General features: G+C 56.0%; 1 protein-coding gene across 1 annotated transcript; it reads left to right on the top strand.

Moving 5' to 3' along the window:
* Window positions 1–525: 525 nt before the first annotated feature.
* RIT1 (Ras like without CAAX 1) lies at window positions 526–24082 on the top strand. The gene is made up of 6 exons (XM_069949236.1): window positions 526–633; window positions 14717–14816; window positions 14891–14947; window positions 16685–16758; window positions 23161–23352; window positions 23436–24082. The coding sequence occupies exons 1-6, from the start codon at window positions 628–630 to the stop codon at window positions 23664–23666; spliced, it is 660 nt and encodes a 219-aa protein (XP_069805337.1). The 5' UTR covers window positions 526–627; the 3' UTR covers window positions 23667–24082.
* The last annotated feature ends 333 nt before the right edge of the window (window positions 24083–24415 follow it).

The following is a 24415-nucleotide window of genomic DNA, read 5'->3' as shown; positions in this document are numbered from 1 at the left end:
AGCAGATTCAGGAGAACTGGAGAGTGATAGGAGATGGTGATGGGGCATCCGGGCCTAGGCGACCACTGTGGCCCCTATAGCTACGCCACTGGCTCTCACAGATGGTGACTGCAGCACATCGCAGAATGCTCCCACACACCCCTGCAGATCATTGCATAACATCATTACTACAGAGCCCTGACCCTGCAGACCATCGCATATGACTCCTACAGAGCCCTGACCCCCACCTGCCCTGCAGACCATCACTCCTACAGACCCCTGCTGCAGACTATCACATTACTACAGATCCCATGACCCGGCAAAACTTCATAAAAAAAGTCCCCCAGAGAGCAGCTTACCGATTCCAATGTCCATAAACTCCTCACACGGCCATTACTGTAGTCTCCTACCTCACAGAAAGCCGGGGACACAGACAGACGCTGCAGCACCTCAGTCCTGACTGACCCTGACCGGCTGCCTCCTCACTACTGCTAGGAAAGGCGGGGAAACTATAGGCTCCTCCCACACAAGTCACATGACCGTGATGTCATCAAGGGGACATAGAATCACTTGGAAATAGCATCTACCGAGCCTCCTACTTGTCTCCCAGAGCGGCCGCCATCTTGTGCCCCGCAGCCGGCTGACTGTATGGAGGTGAGGGCGGGGCTACCGGGGGTATATACAGGGGCACCGGGGGTATATACAGGGGCACCGGGGGTATATACAGGGGTACCGGGGGTATATACAGGAGGAGGAGGACAGGGGCACCGGGAGTATATACAGGAGGAGGACAGGGGCACCGGGAGTATATACAGGAGGAGGAGGACAGGGGCACCGGGAGTATATACAGGAGGAGGAGGACAGGGGCACCGGGAGTATATACAGGAGGAGGACAGGGGCACCGGGAGTATATACAGGAGGAGGAGGACAGGGGCACCGGGAGTATATACAGGAGGAGGAGGAGGACAGGGGCACCGGGAGTATATACAGGAGGAGGAGGACAGGGGCACCGGGAGTATATACAGGAGGAGGAGGACAGGGGCACCGGGAGTATATACAGGAGGAGGAGGACAGGGGCACCGGGAGTATATACAGGAGGAGGACAGGGGCACCGGGAGTATATACAGGAGGAGGACAGGGGCACCGGGAGTATATACAGGAGGAGGACAGGGGTACCGGGAGTATATACAGGAGGAGGAGGACAGGGGCACCGGGAGTATATACAGGAGGAGGACAGGGGCACCGGGAGTATATACAGGAGGAGGACAGGGGCACCGGGAGTATATACAGGAGGAGGAGGACAGGGGCACCGGGAGTATATACAGGAGGAGGACAGGGGCACCGGGAGTATATACAGGAGGAGGAGGACAGGGGCACCGGGAGTATATACAGGAGGAGGACAGGGGCACCGGGAGTATATACAGGAGGAGGACAGGGGCACCGGGGGTATATACAGGAGGAGGAGGACAGGGGCACCGGGAGTATATACAGGAGGAGGAGGACAGGGGCACCGGGAGTATATACAGGAGGAGGAGGACAGGGGCACCGGGAGTATATACAGGAGGAGGACAGGGGCACCGGGGGTATATACAGGAGGAGGAGGACAGGGGTACCGGGAGTATATACAGGAGGAGGAGGACAGGGGCACCGGGGGTATATACAGGAGGAGGAGGACAGGGGCATCGGGAGTATATACAGGAGGAGGAGGACAGGGGCACCGGGAGTATATACAGGAGGAGGACAGGGGCACCGGGAGTATATACAGGAGGAGGAGGACAGGGGCACCGGGAGTATATACAGGAGGAGGAGGACAGGGGCACCGGGAGTATATACAGGAGGAGGACAGGGGCACCGGGAGTATATACAGGAGGAGGACAGGGGCACCGGGAGTATATACAGGAGGAGGAGGACAGGGGCACCGGGAGTATATACAGGAGGAGGACAGGGGCACCGGGAGTATATACAGGAGGAGGACAGGGGTACCGGGAGTATATACAGGAGGAGGAGGACAGGGGCACCGGGAGTATATACAGGAGGAGGAGGACAGGGGCACCGGGAGTATATACAGGAGGAGGAGGACAGGGGCACCGGGAGTATATACAGGAGGAGGACAGGGGCACCGGGAGTATATACAGGAGGAGGAGGACAGGGTACTGGGAGTATATACAGGAGGAGGAGGACAGGGGCACCGGGAGTATATACAGGAGGAGGACAGGGGCACCGGGAGTATATACAGGAGGAGGAGGACAGGGGCACCGGGAGTATATACAGGAGGAGGAGGACAGGGGCACCGGGAGTATATACAGGAGGAGGAGGACAGGGGCACCGGGGGTATATACAGGAGGAGGAGGACAGGGGCATCGGGAGTATATACAGGAGGAGGAGGACAGGGGCACCGGGAGTATATACAGGAGGAGGAGGACAGGGGCACCGGGAGTATATACAGGAGGAGGAGGACAGGGGCACCGGGAGTATATACAGGAGGAGGAGGACAGGGGCACCGGGAGTATATACAGGAGGAGGACAGGGGCACCGGGAGTATATACAGGAGGAGGAGGACAGGGGCACCGGGAGTATATACAGGAGGAGGACAGGGGCACCGGGAGTATATACAGGAGGAGGACAGGGGCACCGGGAGTATATACAGGAGGAGGACAGGGGCATCGGGGGTATATACAGGAGGAGGACAGGGGCACCGGGAGTATATACAGGAGGAGGACAGGGGCACCGGGAGTATATACAGGAGGAGGACAGGGGCACCGGGAGTATATACAGGAGGAGGAGGACAGGGGCACCGGGAGTATATACAGGGGTACCGGGGGTATATACAGGAGCACCGGGAGTATATACAGGAGGAGGACAGGGGCACCGGGGGTATATACAGGAGGAGGACAGGGGCATCGGGAGTATATACAGGAGGAGGACAGGGGCACCGGGAGTATATACAGGGGTACCGGGAGTATATACAGGAGGAGGAGGACAGGGGCACCGGGAGTATATACAGGAGGAGGACAGGGGCACTGGGAGTATATACAGGGGTACCGGGGGTATATACAGGAGGAGGAGGACAGGGGCACCGGGAGTATATACAGGAGGAGGAGGACAGGGGCACCGGGAGTATATACAGGGGCACCGGGGGTATATACAGGGGCACCGGGGGTATATACAGGGGCACCGGGAGTATATACAGGAGGAGGAGGACAGGGGCACCGGGAGTATATACAGGAGGAGGAGGACAGGGGCATCGGGAGTATATACAGGAGGAGGAGGACAGGGGCACCGGGAGTATATACAGGGGTACCGGGGGTATATACAGGAGCACCGGGAGTATATACAGGAGGAGGACAGGGGCACCGGGGGTATATACAGGAGGAGGACAGGGGCATCGGGAGTATATACAGGAGGAGGAGGACAGGGGTACCGGGAGTATATACAGGAGGAGGAGGACAGGGGCACCGGGAGTATATACAGGAGGAGGACAGGGGCACCGGGAGTATATACAGGAGGAGGACAGGGGCACCGGGAGTATATACAGGGGTACCGGGGGTATATACAGGAGGAGGAGGACAGGGGCACCGGGAGTATATACAGGAGGAGGACAGGGGCACCGGGAGTATATACAGGAGGAGGACAGGGGCACCGGGAGTATATACAGGAGGAGGAGGACAGGGGCACCGGGAGTATATACAGGAGGAGGAGGACAGGGGCACCGGGAGTATATACAGGAGGAGGACAGGGGCACCGGGAGTATATACAGGGGTACCGGGGGTATATACAGGAGGAGGACAGGGGCACTGGGAGTATATACAGGAGGAGGAGGACAGGGGCACCGGGAGTATATACAGGGGCACTGGGAGTATATACAGGAGGAGGAGGACAGGGGCATCGGGAGTATATACAGGAGGAGGAGGACAGGGGCACCAGGAGTATATACAGGAGGAGGAGGACAGGGGCACCGGGAGTATATACAGGAGGAGGACAGGGGCACCGGGAGTATATACAGGAGGAGGAGGACAGGGGCACCGGGAGTATATACAGGAGGAGGAGGACAGGGGCACCGGGAGTATATACAGGAGGAGGACAGGGGCACCGGGAGTATATACAGGAGGAGGAGGACAGGGGCACCGGGAGTATATACAGGAGGAGGAGGACAGGGGCACCGGGAGTATATACAGGAGGAGGAGGACAGGGGCACCGGGAGTATATACAGGAGGAGGAGGACAGGGGCACCGGGAGTATATACAGGAGGAGGAGGACAGGGGCACCGGGAGTATATACAGGAGGACAGGGGCACCGGGAGTATATACAGGAGGAGGAGGACAGGGGCACCAGGAGTATATACAGGAGGAGGAGGACAGGGGCATCGGGAGTATATACAGGAGGAGGAGGACAGGGGCACCGGGAGTATATACAGGGGCACCGGGAGTATATACAGGGGCACCGGGAGTATACACAGGAGGAGGACAGGGGCACCGGGAGTATATACAGGAGGAGGAGGACAGGGGCACCGGGAGTATATACAGGAGGAGGAGGACAGGGGCACCGGGAGTATATACAGGAGGACAGGGGCACCGGGAGTATATACAGGAGGAGGAGGACAGGGGCACCGGGAGTATATACAGGAGGAGGACAGGGGCACTGGGAGTATATACAGGAGGAGGAGGACAGGGGCACCGGGAGTATATACAGGAGGACAGGGGCACCGGGAGTATATACAGGAGGAGGACAGGGGCACCGGGAGTATATACAGGAGGAGGAGGACAGGGGCACCGGGAGTATATACAGGAGGAGGAGGACAGGGGCACCGGGAGTATATACAGGAGGAGGAGGACAGGGGCACCGGGAGTATATACAGGAGGAGGAGGACAGGGGCACCGGGAGTATATACAGGAGGAGGACAGGGGCACTGGGAGTATATACAGGAGGAGGAGGACAGGGGCATCGGGAGTATATACAGGAGGAGGAGGACAGGGGCACCGGGAGTATATACAGGAGGAGGACAGGGGCACCGGGAGTATATACAGGAGGAGGAGGACAGGGGCATCGGGAGTATATACAGGAGGAGGAGGACAGGGGCACCGGGAGTATATACAGGAGGAGGACAGGGGCACCGGGAGTATATACAGGGGTACCGGGGGTATATACAGGAGGAGGACAGGGGCACTGGGAGTATATACAGGAGGAGGAGGACAGGGGCACCGGGAGTATATACAGGAGGAGGAGGACAGGGGCACCGGGAGTATATACCGGAGGAGGAGGACAGGGGCACCGGGAGTATATACCGGAGGAGGAGGACAGGGGCATCGGGAGTATATACAGGAGGAGGAGGACAGGGGCACCGGGAGTATATACAGGAGGAGGAGGACAGGGGCACCGGGAGTATATACAGGAGGAGGAGGACAGGGGCACCGGGAGTATATACAGGAGGAGGACAGGGGCACCGGGAGTATATACAGGTCGGAGGAGGAGGACAGGGGCACCGGGAGTATATACAGGAGGAGGAGGACAGGGGCATCGGGAGTATATACAGGAGGAGGAGGACAGGGGCACCGGGAGTATATACAGGAGGAGGAGGACAGGGGCACCGGGAGTATATACAGGAGGAGGAGGACAGGGGCACCGGGAGTATATACCGGAGGAGGAGGACAGGGGCATCGGGAGTATATACAGGAGGAGGAGGACAGGGGCACCGGGAGTATATACAGGAGGAGGAGGACAGGGGCACCGGGAGTATATACAGGAGGAGGACAGGGGCACCGGGAGTATATACAGGAGGAGGACAGGGGCACCGGGAGTATATACAGGAGGAGGAGGACAGGGGCACCGGGGGTATATACAGGAGGAGGAGGACAGGGGCACCGGGAGTATATACAGGAGGAGGAGGACAGGGGCACCGGGAGTATATACAGGAGGAGGAGGACAGGGGCATCGGGAGTATATACAGGGGCACCGGGAGTATATACAGGAGGAGGAGGACAGGGGCACCGGGAGTATATACAGGAGGAGGACAGGGGCACCGGGGGTATATACAGGGGCACCGGGAGTATATACAGGGGCACCGGGAGTATATACAGGGGGAGGAGGACAGGGGCACTGGGAGTATATACAGGGGCACCGGGAGTATATACAGGAGGAGGACAGGGGCATCGGGAGTATATACAGGAGGAGGACAGGGGCACCGGGAGTATATACAGGAGGAGGAGGACAGGGGCACCGGGAGTATATACAGGAGGAGGAGGAGGACAGGGGCACCGGGGGTATATACAGGGGCACCGGGGGTATATACAGGAGGAGGACAGGGGCACCGGGAGTATATACAGGAGGAGGACAGGGGCACCGGGAGTATATACAGGGGGACCGGGAGTATATACAGGAGGAGGACAGGGGCACCGGGAGTATATACAGGGGCACCGGGAGTATATACAGGGGCACCGGGAGTATATACAGGAGGAGGACAGGGGCACCGGGAGTATATACAGGAGGAGGAGGACAGGGGCACTGGGAGTATATACAGGAGGAGGAGGACAGGGGCACCGGGAGTATATACAGGAGGAGGAGGACAGGGGCACCGGGAGTATATACAGGGGCACCGGGAGTATATACAGGAGGAGGACAGGGGCACCGGGGGTATATACAGGAGGAGGACAGGGGCACCGGGAGTATATACAGGAGGAGGACAGGGGCACCGGGGGTATATACAGGGGCACCGGGAGTATATACAGGGGCACCGGGAGTATATACAGGGGCACCGGGAGTATATACAGGGGGAGGAGGACAGGGGCACTGGGAGTATATACAGGGGCACCGGGAGTATATACAGGAGGAGGACAGGGGCATCGGGAGTATATACAGGAGGAGGACAGGGGCACCGGGAGTATATACAGGAGGAGGAGGACAGGGGCACCGGGAGTATATACAGGAGGAGGAGGAGGACAGGGGCACCGGGGGTATATACAGGGGCACCGGGGGTATATACAGGAGGAGGACAGGGGCACCGGGAGTATATACAGGAGGAGGACAGGGGCACCGGGAGTATATACAGGGGCACCGGGAGTATATACAGGAGGAGGACAGGGGCACCGGGAGTATATACAGGGGCACCGGGAGTATATACAGGGGCACCGGGAGTATATACAGGAGGAGGACAGGGGCACCGGGAGTATATACAGGAGGAGGAGGACAGGGGCACCGGGAGTATATACAGGAGGAGGACAGGGGCACCGGGAGTATATACAGGAGGAGGACAGGGGCACCGGGAGTATATACAGGAGGAGGACAGGGGCACCGGGAGTATATACAGGAGGAGGACAGGGGCACCGGGAGTATATACAGGAGGAGGACAGGGGCACCGGGAGTATATACAGGAGGAGGAGGACAGGGGCACCGGGAGTATATACAGGAGGAGGACAGGGGCATCGGGAGTATATACAGGAGGAGGAGGACAGGGGCACTGGGAGTATATACAGGAGGAGGAGGACAGGGGCACCGGGAGTATATACAGGAGGAGGAGGACAGGGGCACCGGGAGTATATACAGGGGCACCGGGAGTATATACAGGGGGAGGAGGACAGGGGCACTGGGAGTATATACAGGGGCACCGGGAGTATATACAGGGGGAGGACAGGGGCACCGGGAGTATATACAGGAGGAGGACAGGGGCACTGGGAGTATATACAGGAGGAGGAGGACAGGGGCACCGGGAGTATATACAGGAGGAGGAGGACAGGGGCACCGGGAGTATATACAGGAGGAGGAGGAGGACAGGGGCACCGGGAGTATATACAGGGGCACCGGGAGTATATACAGGGGCACCGGGAGTATATACAGGAGGAGGAGGACAGGGGCACCGGGAGTATATACAGGGGGAGGAGGACAGGGGCACCGGGAGTATATACAGGAGGAGGACAGGGGTACCGGGAGTATATATAGGGGCACCGGGAGTATATACAGGAGGAGGACAGGGGCACCGGGAGTATATACAGGAGGAGGACAGGGGCACCGGGAGTATATACAGGAGGAGGACAGGGGCACCGGGAGTATATACAGGAGGAGGAGGACAGGGGCACCGGGAGTATATACAGGAGGAGGAGGACAGGGGCACCAGGAGTATATACAGGAGGAGGACAGGGGCACCGGGAGTATATACAGGAGGACAGGGGCACCGGGAGTATATACAGGAGGAGGACAGGGGCACCGGGAGTATATACAGGAGGAGGACAGGGGCACTGGGAGTATATACAGGAGGAGGAGGAGGACAGGGGCACCGGGAGTATATACAGGAGGAGGACAGGGGCATCGGGAGTATATACAGGAGGAGGACAGGGGCACCGGGAGTATATACAGGAGGAGGACAGGGGCACCGGGAGTATATACAGGAGGAGGACAGGGGCACCGGGAGTATATACAGGAGGAGGACAGGGGCGCCGGGAGTATATACAGGAGGAGGAGGACAGGGGCACCGGGAGTATATACAGGGGCACCGGGGGTATATACAGGAGGAGGAGGACAGGGGCACCGGGAGTATATACAGGGGTACCGGGGGTATATACAGGAGGAGGAGGACAGGGGCACCGGGAGTATATACAGGAGGAGGAGGACAGGGGCACCGGGAGTATATACAGGAGGAGGAGGACAGGGGCACCGGGAGTATATACAGGAGGAGGAGGACAGGGGCACCGGGAGTATATACAGGAGCAGGAGGACAGGGGCACCGGGAGTATATACAGGAGCAGGAGGACAGGGGCACTGGGAGTATATACAGGAGGAGGACAGGGGCACCGGGAGTATATACAGGGGGAGGAGGACAGGGGCACCGGGAGTATATACAGGAGGAGGAGGACAGGGGCACCGGGAGTATATACAGGAGGAGGACAGGGGTACCGGGAGTATATACAGGAGGAGGAGGACAGGGGCACCGGGAGTATATACAGGAGGAGGACAGGGGCACCGGGAGTATATACAGGAGGAGGACAGGGGCACCAGGAGTATATACAGGAGGAGGAGGACAGGGGCACCGGGAGTATATACAGGAGAAGGAGGACAGGGGCACCGGGAGTATATACAGGAGGAGGAGGACAGGGGCACCGGGAGTATATACAGGAGAAGGAGGACAGGGGCACCGGGAGTATATACAGGAGGAGGAGGACAGGGGCACCGGGAGTATATACAGGAGAAGGAGGACAGGGGCACCGTGAGTATATACAGGAGAAGGAGGACAGGGGCACCGGGAGTATATACAGGAGGACAGGGGCACCGGGAGTATATACAGGAGGAGGAGGACAGGGGCACCGGGAGTATATACAGGAGGAGGACAGGGGCACCGGGAGTATATACAGGAGGAGGACAGGGGCACCGGGAGTATATACAGGAGGAGGAGGAGGACAGGGGCACCGGGGGTATATACAGGAGGAGGAGGACAGGGGCACCGGGAGTATATACAGGAGGAGGAGGACAGGGGCACCGGGAGTATATACAGGAGGAGGACAGGGGCACCGGGAGTATATACAGGAGGAGGAGGACAGGGGCACCGGGAGTATATACAGGAGGAGGAGGACAGGGGCACCGGGAGTATATACAGGAGGAGGAGGAGGACAGGGGCACCGGGGGTATATACAGGAGGAGGAGGAGGACAGGGGCACCGGGGGTATATACAGGAGGAGGAGGACAGGGGCACCGGGAGTATATACAGGAGGAGGAGGACAGGGGCACCGGGAGTATATACAGGAGGAGGAGGAGGACAGGGGCACCGGTAGTATATACAGGAGGAGGAGGACAGGGGCACCGGGAGTATATACAGGAGGAGGAGGACAGGGGCACCGGGAGTATATACAGGAGGAGGACAGGGGCACCGGGAGTATATACAGGAGGAGGACAGGGGCACCGGGAGTATATACAGGAGGAGGAGGACAGGGGCACCGGGAGTATATACAGGAGGAGGAGGACAGGGGCACCGGGAGTATATACAGGAGGAGGACAGGGGCACCGGGAGTATATACAGGAGGAGGACAGGGGCACCGGGAGTATATACAGGAGGAGGAGGACAGGGGCACCGGGAGTATATACAGGAGGAGGACAGGGGCACCGGGAGAAGATAAGGGAGGAGGACAGGGGCACCGGGAGTATATACAGGAGGAGGAGGACAGGGGCAACCGGGAGTATATACAGGAGGAGGACAGGGGCACCGGGAGTATATACAGGAGGAGGACAGGGCACCGGGAGTATATACAGGAGGAGGAGGACAGGGGCACCGGGAGTATATACAGGAGGAGGAGGACAGGGGCACCGGGAGTATATACAGGGGGAGGAGGACAGGGGCACCGGGAGTATATACAGGAGGAGGACAGGGGCTCCTGGAGTATATACAGGAGGAGGAGGACAGGGGCACCGGGAGTATATACAGGAGGAGGAGGACAGGGGCACCGGGAGTATATACAGAGGAGGAGGAAGGACAGGGGCACCGGGGGAGTATATACAGGAGGAGGAGGACAGGGGCATCGGGAGTATATACAGGAGGAGGACAGGGGCACCCGGGAGTATATACAGGAGGAGGAGGACAGGGGCACCGGGAGTATTAACAGGAGGAAGGAGGAGGACAGGGGCACCGGGAGTATATACATGAGGAGGAGGACAGGGGGCACCGGGAGTATATACAGGAGGAGGAGGAGGACAGGGGCACCGGGGAGTATATACAGGATGAGGAGGACAGGGGCACCGGGGAGTATATACAGGGGGAAGGGAGGACAGGGGCACCGGGAGTATATACAGGAGGAGGAGGAGGACAGGGGCACCGGAGTATATACAGGAGGAGGACAGGGGCACCGGTGAGTATATACAGGAGGGAGGAGGACAGGGGCACCGGGAGTATATACAGGAGGAGGAGGACAGGGGCACCGGGAGTATATACAGGAGGAGGAGGACAGGGGCACCGGAGATATATACAGGAGGAGGACAGGGGCACCGGGAGTATATCAGGGGAGTGAGGAGGACAGGGGCACCGGGAGTATATACAGGAGGAGAGGGAGCAGGGGCACCGGGAGTATATACAGGGAGGGAGGACAGGGGCACCGGGAGTATATACAGGAGGAGGAGGACAGGGGCACCGGGAGTATATACAGGGGGAGGACAGGGGCACCGGGAGTATATACAGGGGGAGGAGGACAGGGGCACCGGGAGTATATACAGGAGGAGGACAGGGGCACTGGGAGTATATACAGGAGGAGGAGGACAGGGGCACCGGGAGTATATACAGGAGGACAGGGGCACCGGGAGTATATACAGGAGGAGGAGGACAGGGGCACCGGGAGTATATACCGGAGGAGGAGGACAGGGGCACCGGGGGAGTATATACAGGAGGAGGAGGACAGGGGCACTGGGAGTATATACAGGAGGAGGAGGACAGGGGCACCGGGGGAGTATATACAGGAGGAGGAGGACAGGGGCACCGGGAGTATATACAGGAGGAGGAGGACAGGGGCACCGGGGGAGTATATACAGGAGGAGGAGGACAGGGGCACTGGGAGTATATACAGGAGGAGGAGGACAGGGGCACCGGGAGTATATACAGGAGGAGGAGGACAGGGGCACCGGGAGTATATACAGGAGGAGGACAGGGGCACCGGGAGTATATACAGGGGCACCGGGAGTATATACAGGAGGAGGAGGACAGGGGCACCGGGAGTATATACAGGAGGAGGAGGACAGGGGCACCGGGGGTATATACAGGAGGAGGAGGACAGGGGCACCGGGAGTATATACAGGAGGAGGAGGACAGGGGCACCGGGAGTATATACAGGAGGAGGAGGATAGGGGCATCGGGAGTATATACAGGAGGAGGACAGGGGCACCGGGAGTATATACAGGAGGACAGGGGCACCGGGAGTATATACAGGAGGAGGACAGGGGCACCGGGAGTATATACAGGAGGAGGACAGGGGCACCGGGAGTATATACAGGAGGAGGAGGACAGGGGCACCGGGGGTATATACAGGAGGAGGAGGACAGGGGCACCGGGAGTATATACAGGAGGAGGACAGGGGTACCGGGAGTATATACAGGGGCACCGGGAGTATATACAGGGCAACCGGGAGTATATACAGGAGGAGGACAGGGGCACCGGGAGTATATACAGGAGGAGGAGGACAGGGGCACCGGGAGTATAATACAGGAGGAGGAGGACAGGGGCACCTGGAGTATATACAGGAGGAGGACAGGGGCACCGGGAGTATATACAGGAGGAGGAGGACAGGGGTACCGGGAGTATATACAGGAGGACAGGGGCACCGGGAGTATATACAGGAGGAGGACAGGGGCACCGGGAGTATATACAGGAGGAGGAGGACAGGGGCACCGGGAGTATATACAGGAGGAGGAGGACAGGGGCACCGGGAGTATATACAGGAGGACAGGGGCACCGGGAGTATATACAGGAGGAGGACAGGGGCACCGGGAGTATATACAGGAGGAGGAGGACAGGGGCACCGGGAGTATATACAGGAGGAGGACAGGGGCACCGGGAGTATATACAGGAGGAGGACAGGGGCACCAGGAGTATATACAGGAGGAGGAGGACAGGGGCACCAGGAGTATATACAGGAGGAGGACAGGGGCACCGGGGGTATATACAGGAGGAGGAGGACAGGGGCACCGGGAGTATATACAGGAGGAGGACAGGGGCACCGGGAGTATATACAGGAGGAGGACAGGGGCACCGGGAGTATATACAGGGGCACCGGGAGTATATACAGGAGGAGGAGGACAGGGGCACCGGGAGTATATACAGGAGGAGGAGGACAGGGGCACCGGGGGTATATACAGGAGGAGGAGGACAGGGGCACCGGGAGTATATACAGGAGGAGGAGGACAGGGGCACCGGGAGTATATACAGGAGGAGGAGGATAGGGGCATCGGGAGTATATACAGGAGGAGGACAGGGGCACCGGGAGTATATACAGGAGGACAGGGGCACCGGGAGTATATACAGGAGGAGGACAGGGGCACCGGGAGTATATACAGGAGGAGGACAGGGGCACCGGGAGTATATACAGGAGGAGGAGGACAGGGGCACCGGGGGTATATACAGGAGGAGGAGGACAGGGGCACCGGGAGTATATACAGGAGGAGGACAGGGGTACCGGGAGTATATACAGGGGCACCGGGAGTATATACAGGGGCACCGGGAGTATATACAGGAGGAGGACAGGGGCACTGGGAGTATATACAGGAGGAGGAGGACAGGGGCACCGGGAGTATATACAGGAGGAGGAGGACAGGGGCACCTGGAGTATATACAGGAGGAGGACAGGGGCACCGGGAGTATATACAGGAGGAGGAGGACAGGGGTACCGGGAGTATATACAGGAGGACAGGGGCACCGGGAGTATATACAGGAGGAGGACAGGGGCACCGGGAGTATATACAGGAGGAGGAGGACAGGGGCACCGGGAGTATATACAGGAGGAGGAGGACAGGGGCACCGGGAGTATATACAGGAGGACAGGGGCACCGGGAGTATATACAGGAGGAGGACAGGGGCACCGGGAGTATATACAGGAGGAGGAGGACAGGGGCACCGGGAGTATATACAGGAGGAGGACAGGGGCACCGGGAGTATATACAGGAGGAGGACAGGGGCACCAGGAGTATATACAGGAGGAGGAGGACAGGGGCACCAGGAGTATATACAGGAGGAGGACAGGGGCACCGGGGGTATATACAGGAGGAGGAGGACAGGGGCACCGGGAGTATATACAGGAGGAGGACAGGGGCACCGGGAGTATATACAGGAGGAGGACAGGGGCACCGGGAGTATATACAGGAGGAGGACAGGGGCACCGGGAGTATATACAGGAGGAGGAGGACAGGGGCACCGGGAGTATATACAGGAGGAGGACAGGGGTACCGGGAGTATATACAGGAGGAGGAGGACAGGGGCATCGGGAGTATATACAGTAGGAGGACAGGGGCACCGGGAGTATATACAGGAGGAGGAGGACAGGGGCACCGGGAGTATATACAGGAGGAGGACAGGGGTACCGGGAGTATATACAGGGGCACCGGGGGTATATACAGGAGGAGGAGGACAGGGGCACCGGGAGTATATACAGGAGGAGGAGGACAGGGGCACCGGGAGTATATACAGGAGGAGGAGGACAGGGGCACCGGGAGTATATACAGGAGGAGGAGGACAGGGGCACCGGGAGTATATACAGGAGGAGGAGGACAGGGGCACCGGGAGTATATACAGGGGCACTGGGAGTATATACAGGAGGAGGAGGACAGGGGCACCGGGAGTATATACAGGAGGAGGAGGACAGGGGCACCGGGAGTATATACAGGAGGAGGACAGGGGCACCGGGAGTATATACAGGAGGAGGAGGACAGGGGCACCGGGAGTATATACAGGAGGAGGACAGGGGCACCGGGAGTATATACAGGGGTACCGGGGGTATATACAGGAGGAGGACAGGGGCACCGGGAGTATATACAGGGGTACCATGAGTATATACAGGAGGAGGACAGGGGCACCGGGAGTATATACAGGGGCACCGGGAGTATATACAGGGGCACCGGGAGTATATACAGGAGGAGGATGACTGGGGTATATAGGGGAGGAGGATGACTGGGGTATATAGAGGAGGAGGAGGAAGACTGGGGTATAATTATATATATATATATATATATATATATATATATATATATATATATATATATAATATAGTTGATGCTACGTGTTTCCTAGATGGAGTCGGTCACCGGTCGGAGCAGCACACCAGCCGTCTCTCTGCAGCCGCGGGAATATAAGCTGGTTATGCTGGGAGCCGGGGGTGTGGGGAAGAGCGGTGAGTGACACGGCACAGCTGGGGGGTTGGTACTATGTGGCAGCGCTGTATAACACTCACACTTCTCTCCGCAGCCATGACCATGCAATTCATCAGCCATCGATTTCCAGAAGATCATGACCCCACTATCGGTGAGTACCAGCTGTAGTAGTAGTATCAGCTGCCTACCGATTGCTGTAGTAGTAGTATCAGCTGCCTACCGATTGCTGTAGTAGTAGTATCTGCTGCCTACCGATTGCTGCTGTAGTAGTAGTATCTGCTGCCTACCGATTGCTGCTGTAGTAGTAGTATCTGCTGCCTACCGATTGCTGCTGTAGTAGTAGTATCTGCTGCCTACCGATTTCTGTATTAGTAGTATCAGCTGCCTACTGATTGCTGTATTAGTAGTATTGGCTGCCTACCGATTGCTGCTGTAGTAGTAGTATCAGCTGCCTACCGATTGCTGTAGTAGTAGTATCTGCTGCCTACCGATTGCTGTAGTAGTAGTATCTGCTGCCTACTGATTGCTGTATTAGTAGTATTGGCTGCCTACCGATTGCTGCTGTAGTAGTAGTATCTGCTGCCTACCGATTGCTGTATTAGTAGTATTGGCTGCCTACCGATTGCTGCTGTAGTAGTAGTATCTGCTGCCTACTGATTGCAGTAGTAGTAGTATCTGCTGCCTACTGATTGCTGTATTAGTAGTATTGGCTGCCTACCGATTGCAGTAGTAGTATTGGCTGCCTACCGATTGCTGTAGTAGTAGTATCTGCTGCCTACTGATTGCAGTAGTAGTAGTATCTGCTGCCTACTGATTGCTGTATTAGTAGTATTGGCTGCCTACCGATTGCTGCTGTAGTAGTAGTATCAGCTGCCTACCGATTGCTGTAGTAGTAGTATCTGCTGCCTACCGATTGCTGTAGTAGTAGTATCTGCTGCCTACCGATTGCTGTAGTAGTAGTATCTGCTGCCTACTGATTGCTGTATTAGTAGTATTGGCTGCCTACCGATTGCTGTAGTAGTAGTATCTGCTGCCTACCGATTGCTGTATTAGTAGTATTGGCTGCCTACCGATTGCTGCTGTAGTAGTAGTATCTGCTGCCTACCGATTTCTGTATTAGTAGTATCAGCTGCCTACTGATTGCTGTATTAGTAGTATTGGCTGCCTACCGATTGCTGCTGTAGTAGTAGTATCAGCTGCCTACCGATTGCTGTAGTAGTAGTATCTGCTGCCTACCGATTGCTGTAGTAGTAGTATCTGCTGCCTACTGATTGCTGTATTAGTAGTATTGGCTGCCTACCGATTGCTGCTGTAGTAGTAGTATCTGCTGCCTACCGATTGCTGTATTAGTAGTATTGGCTGCCTACCGATTGCTGCTGTAGTAGTAGTATCTGCTGCCTACTGATTGCAGTAGTAGTAGTATCTGCTGCCTACTGATTGCTGTATTAGTAGTATTGGCTGCCTACCGATTGCAGTAGTAGTATTGGCTGCCTACCGATTGCTGTAGTAGTAGTATCTGCTGCCTACTGATTGCAGTAGTAGTAGTATCTGCTGCCTACTGATTGCTGTATTAGTAGTATTGGCTGCCTACCGATTGCAGTAGTAGTAGTATCTGCTGCCTACTGATTGCTGTATTAGTAGTATTGGCTGCCTACCGATTGCAGTAGTAGTATCTGCTGCCTACTGATTGCTGTAGTAGTAGTATCGGCCGCTTACCAGCTGCAGTAGTAGTAGTATTGGCCGGCTGCAGTAGTATCGGCCGCCTACTAGCTGCAGTAGCAGTATCAGCCGGTTGCAGTAGTAGTATGTGCCGCCTACCAGCTGCAGAGGTAGTATCGGCTGCATACTCCCCCATGTGACATTAGGATTCTCTCTGGTTTTTTTTTAGAGGACGCCTATAAAATCCGCATTCGAATTGACGATGAACCAGCAAACCTGGACATACTGGACACGGCTGGACAGGTAGGTGCTTTCCTCACTGTCACAGTCCCTGGTGGCCCTGGGGGCTTCTGCACAGGACCGGCTACTTTCTGGCGCTAACAACAAGATGGCGAGGACGCCCTTAACCCCTTAACGACGCATGACAAGTATACCCGTCATGCGGCCGTTAAGGGGGATTAGAAAGGGCTCCCGGCGTGAGCCCTCTCTGCAGCCCAGGGTCCCCGGTTGCTATGTGCAGCCAGGGACCGCGGGTATTAGCCGGCCCGCGCCGATCGCCACAGCCGGCTAATTAACTATTCAAATGCAGCTGTCAAAGCTGACAGCTGCGTTTGAATAGTGTATGTGGCCTCTCTCCCTGGTGTCTAGTGATACGGTCGCGGAGGGGAGATCCGTTGTAATGAGCCGGCCAGGGCTCAGCATCGGATGCTGATCCCGACTCAGCAATCCATGTATGTGGTCTGTATGTATGTGCAGCAGACCATTATACCGATCTGATGGATCATTGCTCTATTATATACACAGCATTGATCTCAATGCGAGATCAGTGCTGTGTATATAGAAGTCCCCCAGGGGGATCAGTGATGTGTATATAAGAGATCAGTGCTGTGTATATAGGGGATCAGTGCTGTGTATATAGAAGTCCCCCAGGGGGATCAGTGCTGTGTATATAAGGGATCAGTGCTGTGTATATAGGAGCCCCCAGGCGGATCAGTGCTGTGTATATAGGGGATCAGTGCTGTGTATATAGAAGTCCCCCAGGGGGATCAGTGCTGTGTATATAGGAGACCAGTGCTGTGTATATAGGAGCCCCCAGTTGGATCAGTGCTGTGTATATAGGAGTCCCCCAGGGGGATCAGTGCTGTGTATATAGGAGCCCCCCAGGGGAATCAGTGCTGTGTATATAGGAGACCTCAGGGAGATCAGTGCTGTGTATATAGAAGCCCCCAGGGGGATCAGTGCTGTGTATATAGGGGATCAGTGCTGTGTATATAGGAGTCCCCCAGGGGGGTCTGTGCTGTGTATATAGGGGATCTGTGCTGTGTATATAGGGGATCTGTGCTGTGTATATAGGGGATCTGTGCTGTGTATATAGGGGATCAGTGCTGTGTATATAGGGGATCAGTGCTGTGTATATAGGAGACCCCAGGAGGATCAGTGTGTATAGGGGCCCCCAGGGGATGAGTGCTGTGTATATAGGGGATCAGTGCTGTGTATATAGGAGACCCCAGGGGGATCATTGCTGTGTATGTAGGAGACCCCAGGGGATCAGTGCTGTGTATATAGGGGCCCCCAGGGGGATCAGTGCTGTGTATATAGGAGATCAGTGCTGTGTGTATAGGGGCCCCCAGGGGATGAGTGCTGTGTATATAGGGGATGAGTGCTGTGTATATAGGAGACCCCAGTGGGATCAGTGCTGTGTATGTAGGAGACCCCAGGGGATCAGTGCGGTGTATATAGGGGATCAGTGCTGTGTATATAGGGGCCCCCAGGGGGATCAGTGCTGTGTATATAGGAGACCCCCAGGGGGATCAGTGCTGTGTATATAGGGGCCCCCAGGGGGATCAGTGCTGTGTATATAGGAGGCCCCTAGGGGGATCAGTGCTGTGTATATAGGGGATCAGTGTTGTGTGTATATAGGAGCCCCCCAGGGGGATCAGTGCTGTGTATATAGGAGCCCCCAGGGGGATTAGTGCTGTGTATATAGGATCCCCCAGGGGGATCAGTGCTGTGTATATAGGAGTCCCCAGGGGGCTTCTAATTGCTGTCAGTGAAAATAGTGTTATTAATAAAAAGCCCCCTCCATTAATAAAAGTCCAAATCGCCCCCCTTTTCCCATTTTATAAATAAAAATAAATAAACATGTTTGGTATCGCCGCATGCATAATCGCCCGAAATATTAATTCATTTGATTCATGATCCCTCATGGTAAACGGCGTAAGCGCCAAAAATTTCCAAAGTGCAAAATTGCACATTTTTGGTCGCATCAAATCCATCAAAATTGTAAAAAAAAAAAAAAAGGGATCAAAAGGTCGTATATGCGCAATCAAGGTACTGATAGAAATCATGGTGCATAAAATGCCGCCTGACACAGCCCCATAGGCCAAAGGATAAAAGCGCTATAAGCCTGGGAATAGAGCAATTGTAAGGAACCTTTATTTTCTGTAAAAGGTTTTATTTTTTTTACGCGCCATCACTTAAAGGACAAGTGCCATGAAAAACTTTTTCCCAGTAATTGAAGCACATTACAATCACCTATCTGCCTCCCTTCCCTGTCTTTTCCCCCTCCACCCCCCACCAGGAAGTGTCCTGACTCACACAGACCTGATTACTGTCGTCACCGTCACCAGACAGCTCCTTCTTGTGAGGATCATCAGCAGGAGGGCTGCTCTAGCTCCTGTTACAGCAGCCCCCCTCCCCAGTCCAAGTGATGGCTCGCAGTTGTTCAGCCAATGGGAGCTGAGCAAGCTGAGTCACCTGACAAGGCAGGGGAGGGGGGGGGGACTGCTGTAACAGGAGAAAAAGCTGAGAGAAGAGCTTGGTGACAGTGACGACAGTAATTAGGTCTGTGTGAGTCAGGACACTTCCTGGTGGGGGGTGGAGGGGGGAAAAGACAGGGAAGGGAGGCAGATAGGTGATTGAAGCACATTACAGAGTTATATAACTTTGTAATGTGCTTCACTTACTGGGAAAAAGTTTTTCATGGCACTTGTCCTTTAATATAAAAGTTATACATGTTACATATTGTTGTAATCGTACCGACTTGAGGAACATATGTACCATGCCAGTTTTTCCATCGGGCACATTTTGTAAAAACCGCCCCTGGGCCCGGGCCTTGTGGCTCAACATGAAGAAGGTGTTGGGCAGGAGGGTTGAGAGGTATCTGGGGGGGGGGGGGTCAGAGATGAGAAGTATCCTGGGTCAGGAGGGGTGAGAGTTATTGGTGGGGTTAGAGATGTGGGAGGTATCGGTGGGAGGCAGACATGAGGTGTTGGAAGTCATGAGGGGTATCTGGGGGGTCAGAGATGATGTGTTGGGGGTCAGAAGGGGTGAGAGGTATCTGGGAGGGTTAGAAGGGTGGATGGGGGTGTCGGGCACGAGAGGCTGATGGAGCCTCTGAGAACCTTTCTTTTTAGGGTTTTGTACATGATGCCATGGGATCTGTGGGAGTTGTCGTCCTTGTGGTGGTGATGTTACACGATGCCATGGGATCTGTGGGAGTTGTCGTCCTTGTGGTGGTGATGTTACACGATGCCATGGGATCTGTGGGAGTTGTCGTCCTTGTGGTGGTGATGATGTCACACGATGCCATGGGATCTGTGGGAGTTGTCGCCCTTGTGGCGGTGATGTTACACGATGCCATGGGATCTGTGGGAGTTGTCATCCTTGTGGTGGTGATGTCACACGATGCCATGGGATCTGTGGGAGTTGTCATCCTTGTGGTGGTGATGTCACACGATGCCATGGGATCTGTGAGAGTTGTCATCCTTCAGGGCTCAAGATGGCGACCAAAATTGTCGCTAATGCGACTGACATTTTGCAAATGGCGCCCAGATTTATTAATCTGGGCGCCATTTGCGACTGGCGGCGGCGCGCTGTCTCTTTAAGTCCGGGTGTCCCGTCCTATCCCCGGCAGCGCGGCGCATCAGTGAGCTGCCTGGGGCCCTGACTTCCGGCACAGGAAGCGCACGTCAGAGACGCTTCCTGTGTCAGAAGTCACAGCCCCGGCGTACAGGGAGCTCACTGACGCGCCGCGCTGCCGGGGATAGGACGGGACACCCCCGGCAGCCGCGCATCAGCCGGGGACAGCGTCCGAAGAAGAAGAGGATCGCCGGGGGAGCGGGTTGTCAGGTGAGTTTGTGTGTTTGTTTTTTTTAAATACTGCTTAGCATAGAGGAAAGGGGGGGCATCTATAATGGGGGGAAGAGAAGGGGGGCATCTATAATGGGGGGAGAAGAGGGGCCATCTTCAAGGGGGGGAGAGGGGGCCATCTATAAGGGGAGGGGGTATCTATAAGGGGGGGAGAAGAGGGGGCATCTATAATGGGGGAGAAGAGGGGGCATCTATAATGGGGGGGGAGAAGAGGGGGCATCTATAATGGGGGGGGAGAGGGGGCATCTATAATGGGGGGGGAGAGGGGGCATCTATAATGGGGGGGGGGAGAGGGGGCCATCTATAAGGGGAGGGGGTATCTATAAGGGGGGGAGAAGAGGGGGCATCTATAATGGGGGGGGGGGAGGGGGCATCTATAATGGCGGGGAGGAGGGGGCATCTATAATGGGAGGAGGGGGCATCTATAATGGGTGGAGGAGGGGGCATCTATAATGGGGGGGGAGAGGGGGCATCTATAATGGGGGGGAGAGGGGGCATCTATAATGGCGGTGAGGAGGGGGTATCTATAAGGGGGGGAGAAGAGGGGGCATCTATAATGGGGGGGGGAGAGGGGGCATCTATAATGGGGGGAGAGGGGTCATATATAAAAGGAGGGGGTCATCTATAAGGGGAGGGGGTCATCTATAAGTGTAGGGCAAACTGGCTGCAGACACTGGGAGATAGATATATGCACAATTATTATTATCAGGGCCCCTCAGGTGTCTGTATTGTAGGGGGTCACTTGCATTAGTCACTAGGTGAGAGATATATCTATCTATATATATATATAAGTCTAGCTCAGTATGTATAGACTGTTGCAAGCTTTTAAGGGAACCTGTCACCCCCGGTGACGGGGTGACAGGCTCCCACCCCCCGTTAGAACCCCCTATACTCACCTCATCGCGCCGGGTCCCGCTTCTGAAGATGGTCGGGTCACGGAGATCTCAGCCGCTGCAGCTCGGCGCGCACACTGAGAGATGAGTCCAACGCTCATAGAGAATGATGGGAGAGTCCAGCGCTGGACTCTCCCCTCATTCTCTATGAGTGTTGGACTCATCTCTCAGCGCACGCCGGGCTGCAGCGGCTGAGATCTCCGTGACCCGACCATCTTCAGTAGCGGGACCCGGCGCAATGAGGTGAGTATAGGGGGTTCTAACGGGGGGTTGGGAGCCTGTCACCCTGTCACCGGGGGTCGACAGGTTCCCTTTAAGTTCAAGTTCAGAAGAGTAAGCCTCATTAAAAGGCTAGCCAAGTGAGGCTGAAGTACTGAGTCAGACTGGATATGGTTGTCAGACTGGATATGGTTGTCAAGTTGCAAGTTTTCATGTTGAACGTTTTCAAACTAAGAAAAGAAAGAATCTAAAGGAGGATGAGGAGGAGGAGGAGGAGGCTGCCGCGGCCTCTGCACAAAGTAAGTCCCATGTAACATAACATTAATTTTACATGGTTTAAAATGTTGGCGACCAAATATTCTATTTGGCGCCTAAATTTTTCAGGTTAGGAGCCAATGGCTCCCAGGTACATTTTTTTGTCTGGAGCCCTGTCCTTGTGGTGGTGATGATGTCACACGATGCCATGGGATCTGTGGGAGTAGTTGTCCTTGTGGTGGTGATGATGTCACACGATGCCATGGGATCTGTGGGAGTTAACGTCCTAGTGGCGGTGATGTCACATGGAGCCATGGGATCTGTGGGAGTTGTCGTCCTTGTGGTGGTGATGATGTCACACGATGCCATGGGATCTGTGGGAGTTGTCGTCCTTGTGACGGTGATGTCACATGATGCCATGGGATCTGTGGGAGTTGTCGTCCTTGTGGCGGTGATGTCACATGATGCCATGGGATCTGTGGGAGTAGTGGTCCTTGTGGCGGTGATGTCACACGATGCCATGGGATCTGTGGGAGTTGTCGTCCTTGTGACGGTGATGTCACACGATGCCATGGGATCTGTGGGAGTAGTGGTCCTTGTGGCGGTGATGTTACACGATGCCGTGGGAGTTGTCGTCCTTGTGACGGTGATGTCACACGATGCCATGGGATCTGTGGGAGTAGTGGTCCTTGTGGCGGTGATGTTACACGATGCCATGGGATCTGTGGGAGTAGTGGTCCTTGTGGCGGTGATGTTACACGATGCCATGGGATCTGTGGGAGTAGTGGTCCTTGTGGCGGTGATGTCACACGATGCCATGGGATCTGTGGGAGTTGTCGTCCTTGTGACGGTGATGTCACACGATGCCATGGGATCTGTGGGAGTAGTGGTCCTTGTGGCGGTGATGTCACACGATGCCATGGGATCTGTGGGAGTAGTGGTCCTTGTGGCGGTGATGTCACACGATGCCATGGGATCTGTGGGAGTTGTCATCCTTGTGGCGGTGATGTCACACGATGCCATGGGATCTGTGGGAGTAGTGGTCCTTGTGGCGGTGATGTCACACGATGCCATGGGATCTGTGGGAGTAGTGGTCCTTGTGGCGGTGATGTCATGTGCCCCCGGTGCTCAGGGTAATGGCCGCTCCGCAGTATCCATGCTGCTGCTTCCCTTATGTTTCCGGCAGGCAGAGTTCACGGCCATGCGGGATCAGTACATGAGAGCCGGGGAAGGTTTCATCATCTGCTACTCCATCACTGATCGCCGCAGCTTCCATGAAGTGCGAGAGTTCAAGCAGCTGATCTATCGTGTGCGGCGGACGGATGACACCCCGGTGGTGCTGGTGGGAAACAAGTCGGACCTGTCTCGCCTCCGCCAGGTACAGTATAGGCTCTTGGCGGCCATGCTTGTCATATACAGTTACATGTTGTATTGCTACATCACATCTTCTGCTCATGTCAGGTCTCCAAGGAGGAGGGCAGCTCCTTGGCCAGGGAGTTCAGCTGTCCGTTCTTTGAGACGTCAGCTGCCTTCCGCTACTACATAGATGATGTGTTCCACGCTCTGGTCCGGGAGATCCGCAGGAAGGAGAAGGAGGCCGCCCTGGCCAGTGAGCGCAAGTTCAAGCCCAAGTCCTCTCTATGGAGGCGACTGAAGTCTCCGTTCAGGAAGAAGAAGGAGTCTGTGACCTGAAGGGGCGCCACTCCGGGGATGGCACTGATCGTCTGGGGAGATGCAGGCAGTGGCCCGGCCTTCCTGCAGGCTCTATGTAAATACATACACTGGGCATATATATATATATGTGTGTGAGGTGAGGCCGCGCCTGCCTCCCCTTCCTCAGCTGTGAATTACTAACTGCACATATACAAGACACGTATGAGGCCACGTGAAAGGGCCCCCCCATCCTCATGGGATGGAGCCCTCCACCACAAGACTGGAACCAGGGCTGGTCACTGGTAAGAGGAGGACACCTGGAGACCCTGCACACTGACTGATGGGGTCCCGGACCGCTGCAGGTGACACCTCCACACCTTGTTTTGCACACTTTTTTTGTATACTTTTCTATATCTTATTAACAGTTGTGTATAGTAAACCTGCTGTGTCCTTACTGCCGGCCTCCTCTCTGTTTTTACTGGGTGGTCAGGAACGATTATGGTGCGCTTGGTGTTACAATGTACAATGACAGGTGTGTCTAGTGGTGGTGGTGGTGTGACAGTGTACAGGGCAGGTGTGTCTAGTGGTGGTGTTACAGTGTACAGGACAGGTGTGTCTAGTGGTGGTGGACATTGTATAGGACAGGTGTGTCTAGTGGTGGTGGTGGTGTGACAGTGTACCGGGCAGGTGTGTCTTGTGGTGGTATGTGTGACAGTGTACAGGACAGGTGTGTCTAGTGGTGGTGGTGTGACAGTGTACAGGGCAGGTGTGTCTTGTGGTGGTATGTG

The sequence above is a fragment of the Dendropsophus ebraccatus genome, chromosome 13, assembly GCF_027789765.1.
Source record: "Dendropsophus ebraccatus isolate aDenEbr1 chromosome 13, aDenEbr1.pat, whole genome shotgun sequence".
Lineage (NCBI taxonomy): Eukaryota > Metazoa > Chordata > Amphibia > Anura > Hylidae > Dendropsophus > Dendropsophus ebraccatus.
The sequence above is the reverse complement of the archived record's forward strand: the minus strand, read 5'-3'. Positions and strand labels throughout refer to the sequence as shown.

Excerpts from the sequence above, each read along its gene's own strand:
- RIT1 (XM_069949236.1), top strand. Across the intron at positions 16,759-23,160 it reads TACTGGACACGGCTGGACAG|GCAGAGTTCACGGCCATGCG; the intron begins GTAGGTGCTTTC and ends TGTTTCCGGCAG. Across the intron at positions 23,353-23,435 it reads ACCTGTCTCGCCTCCGCCAG|GTCTCCAAGGAGGAGGGCAG; the intron begins GTACAGTATAGG and ends TGCTCATGTCAG.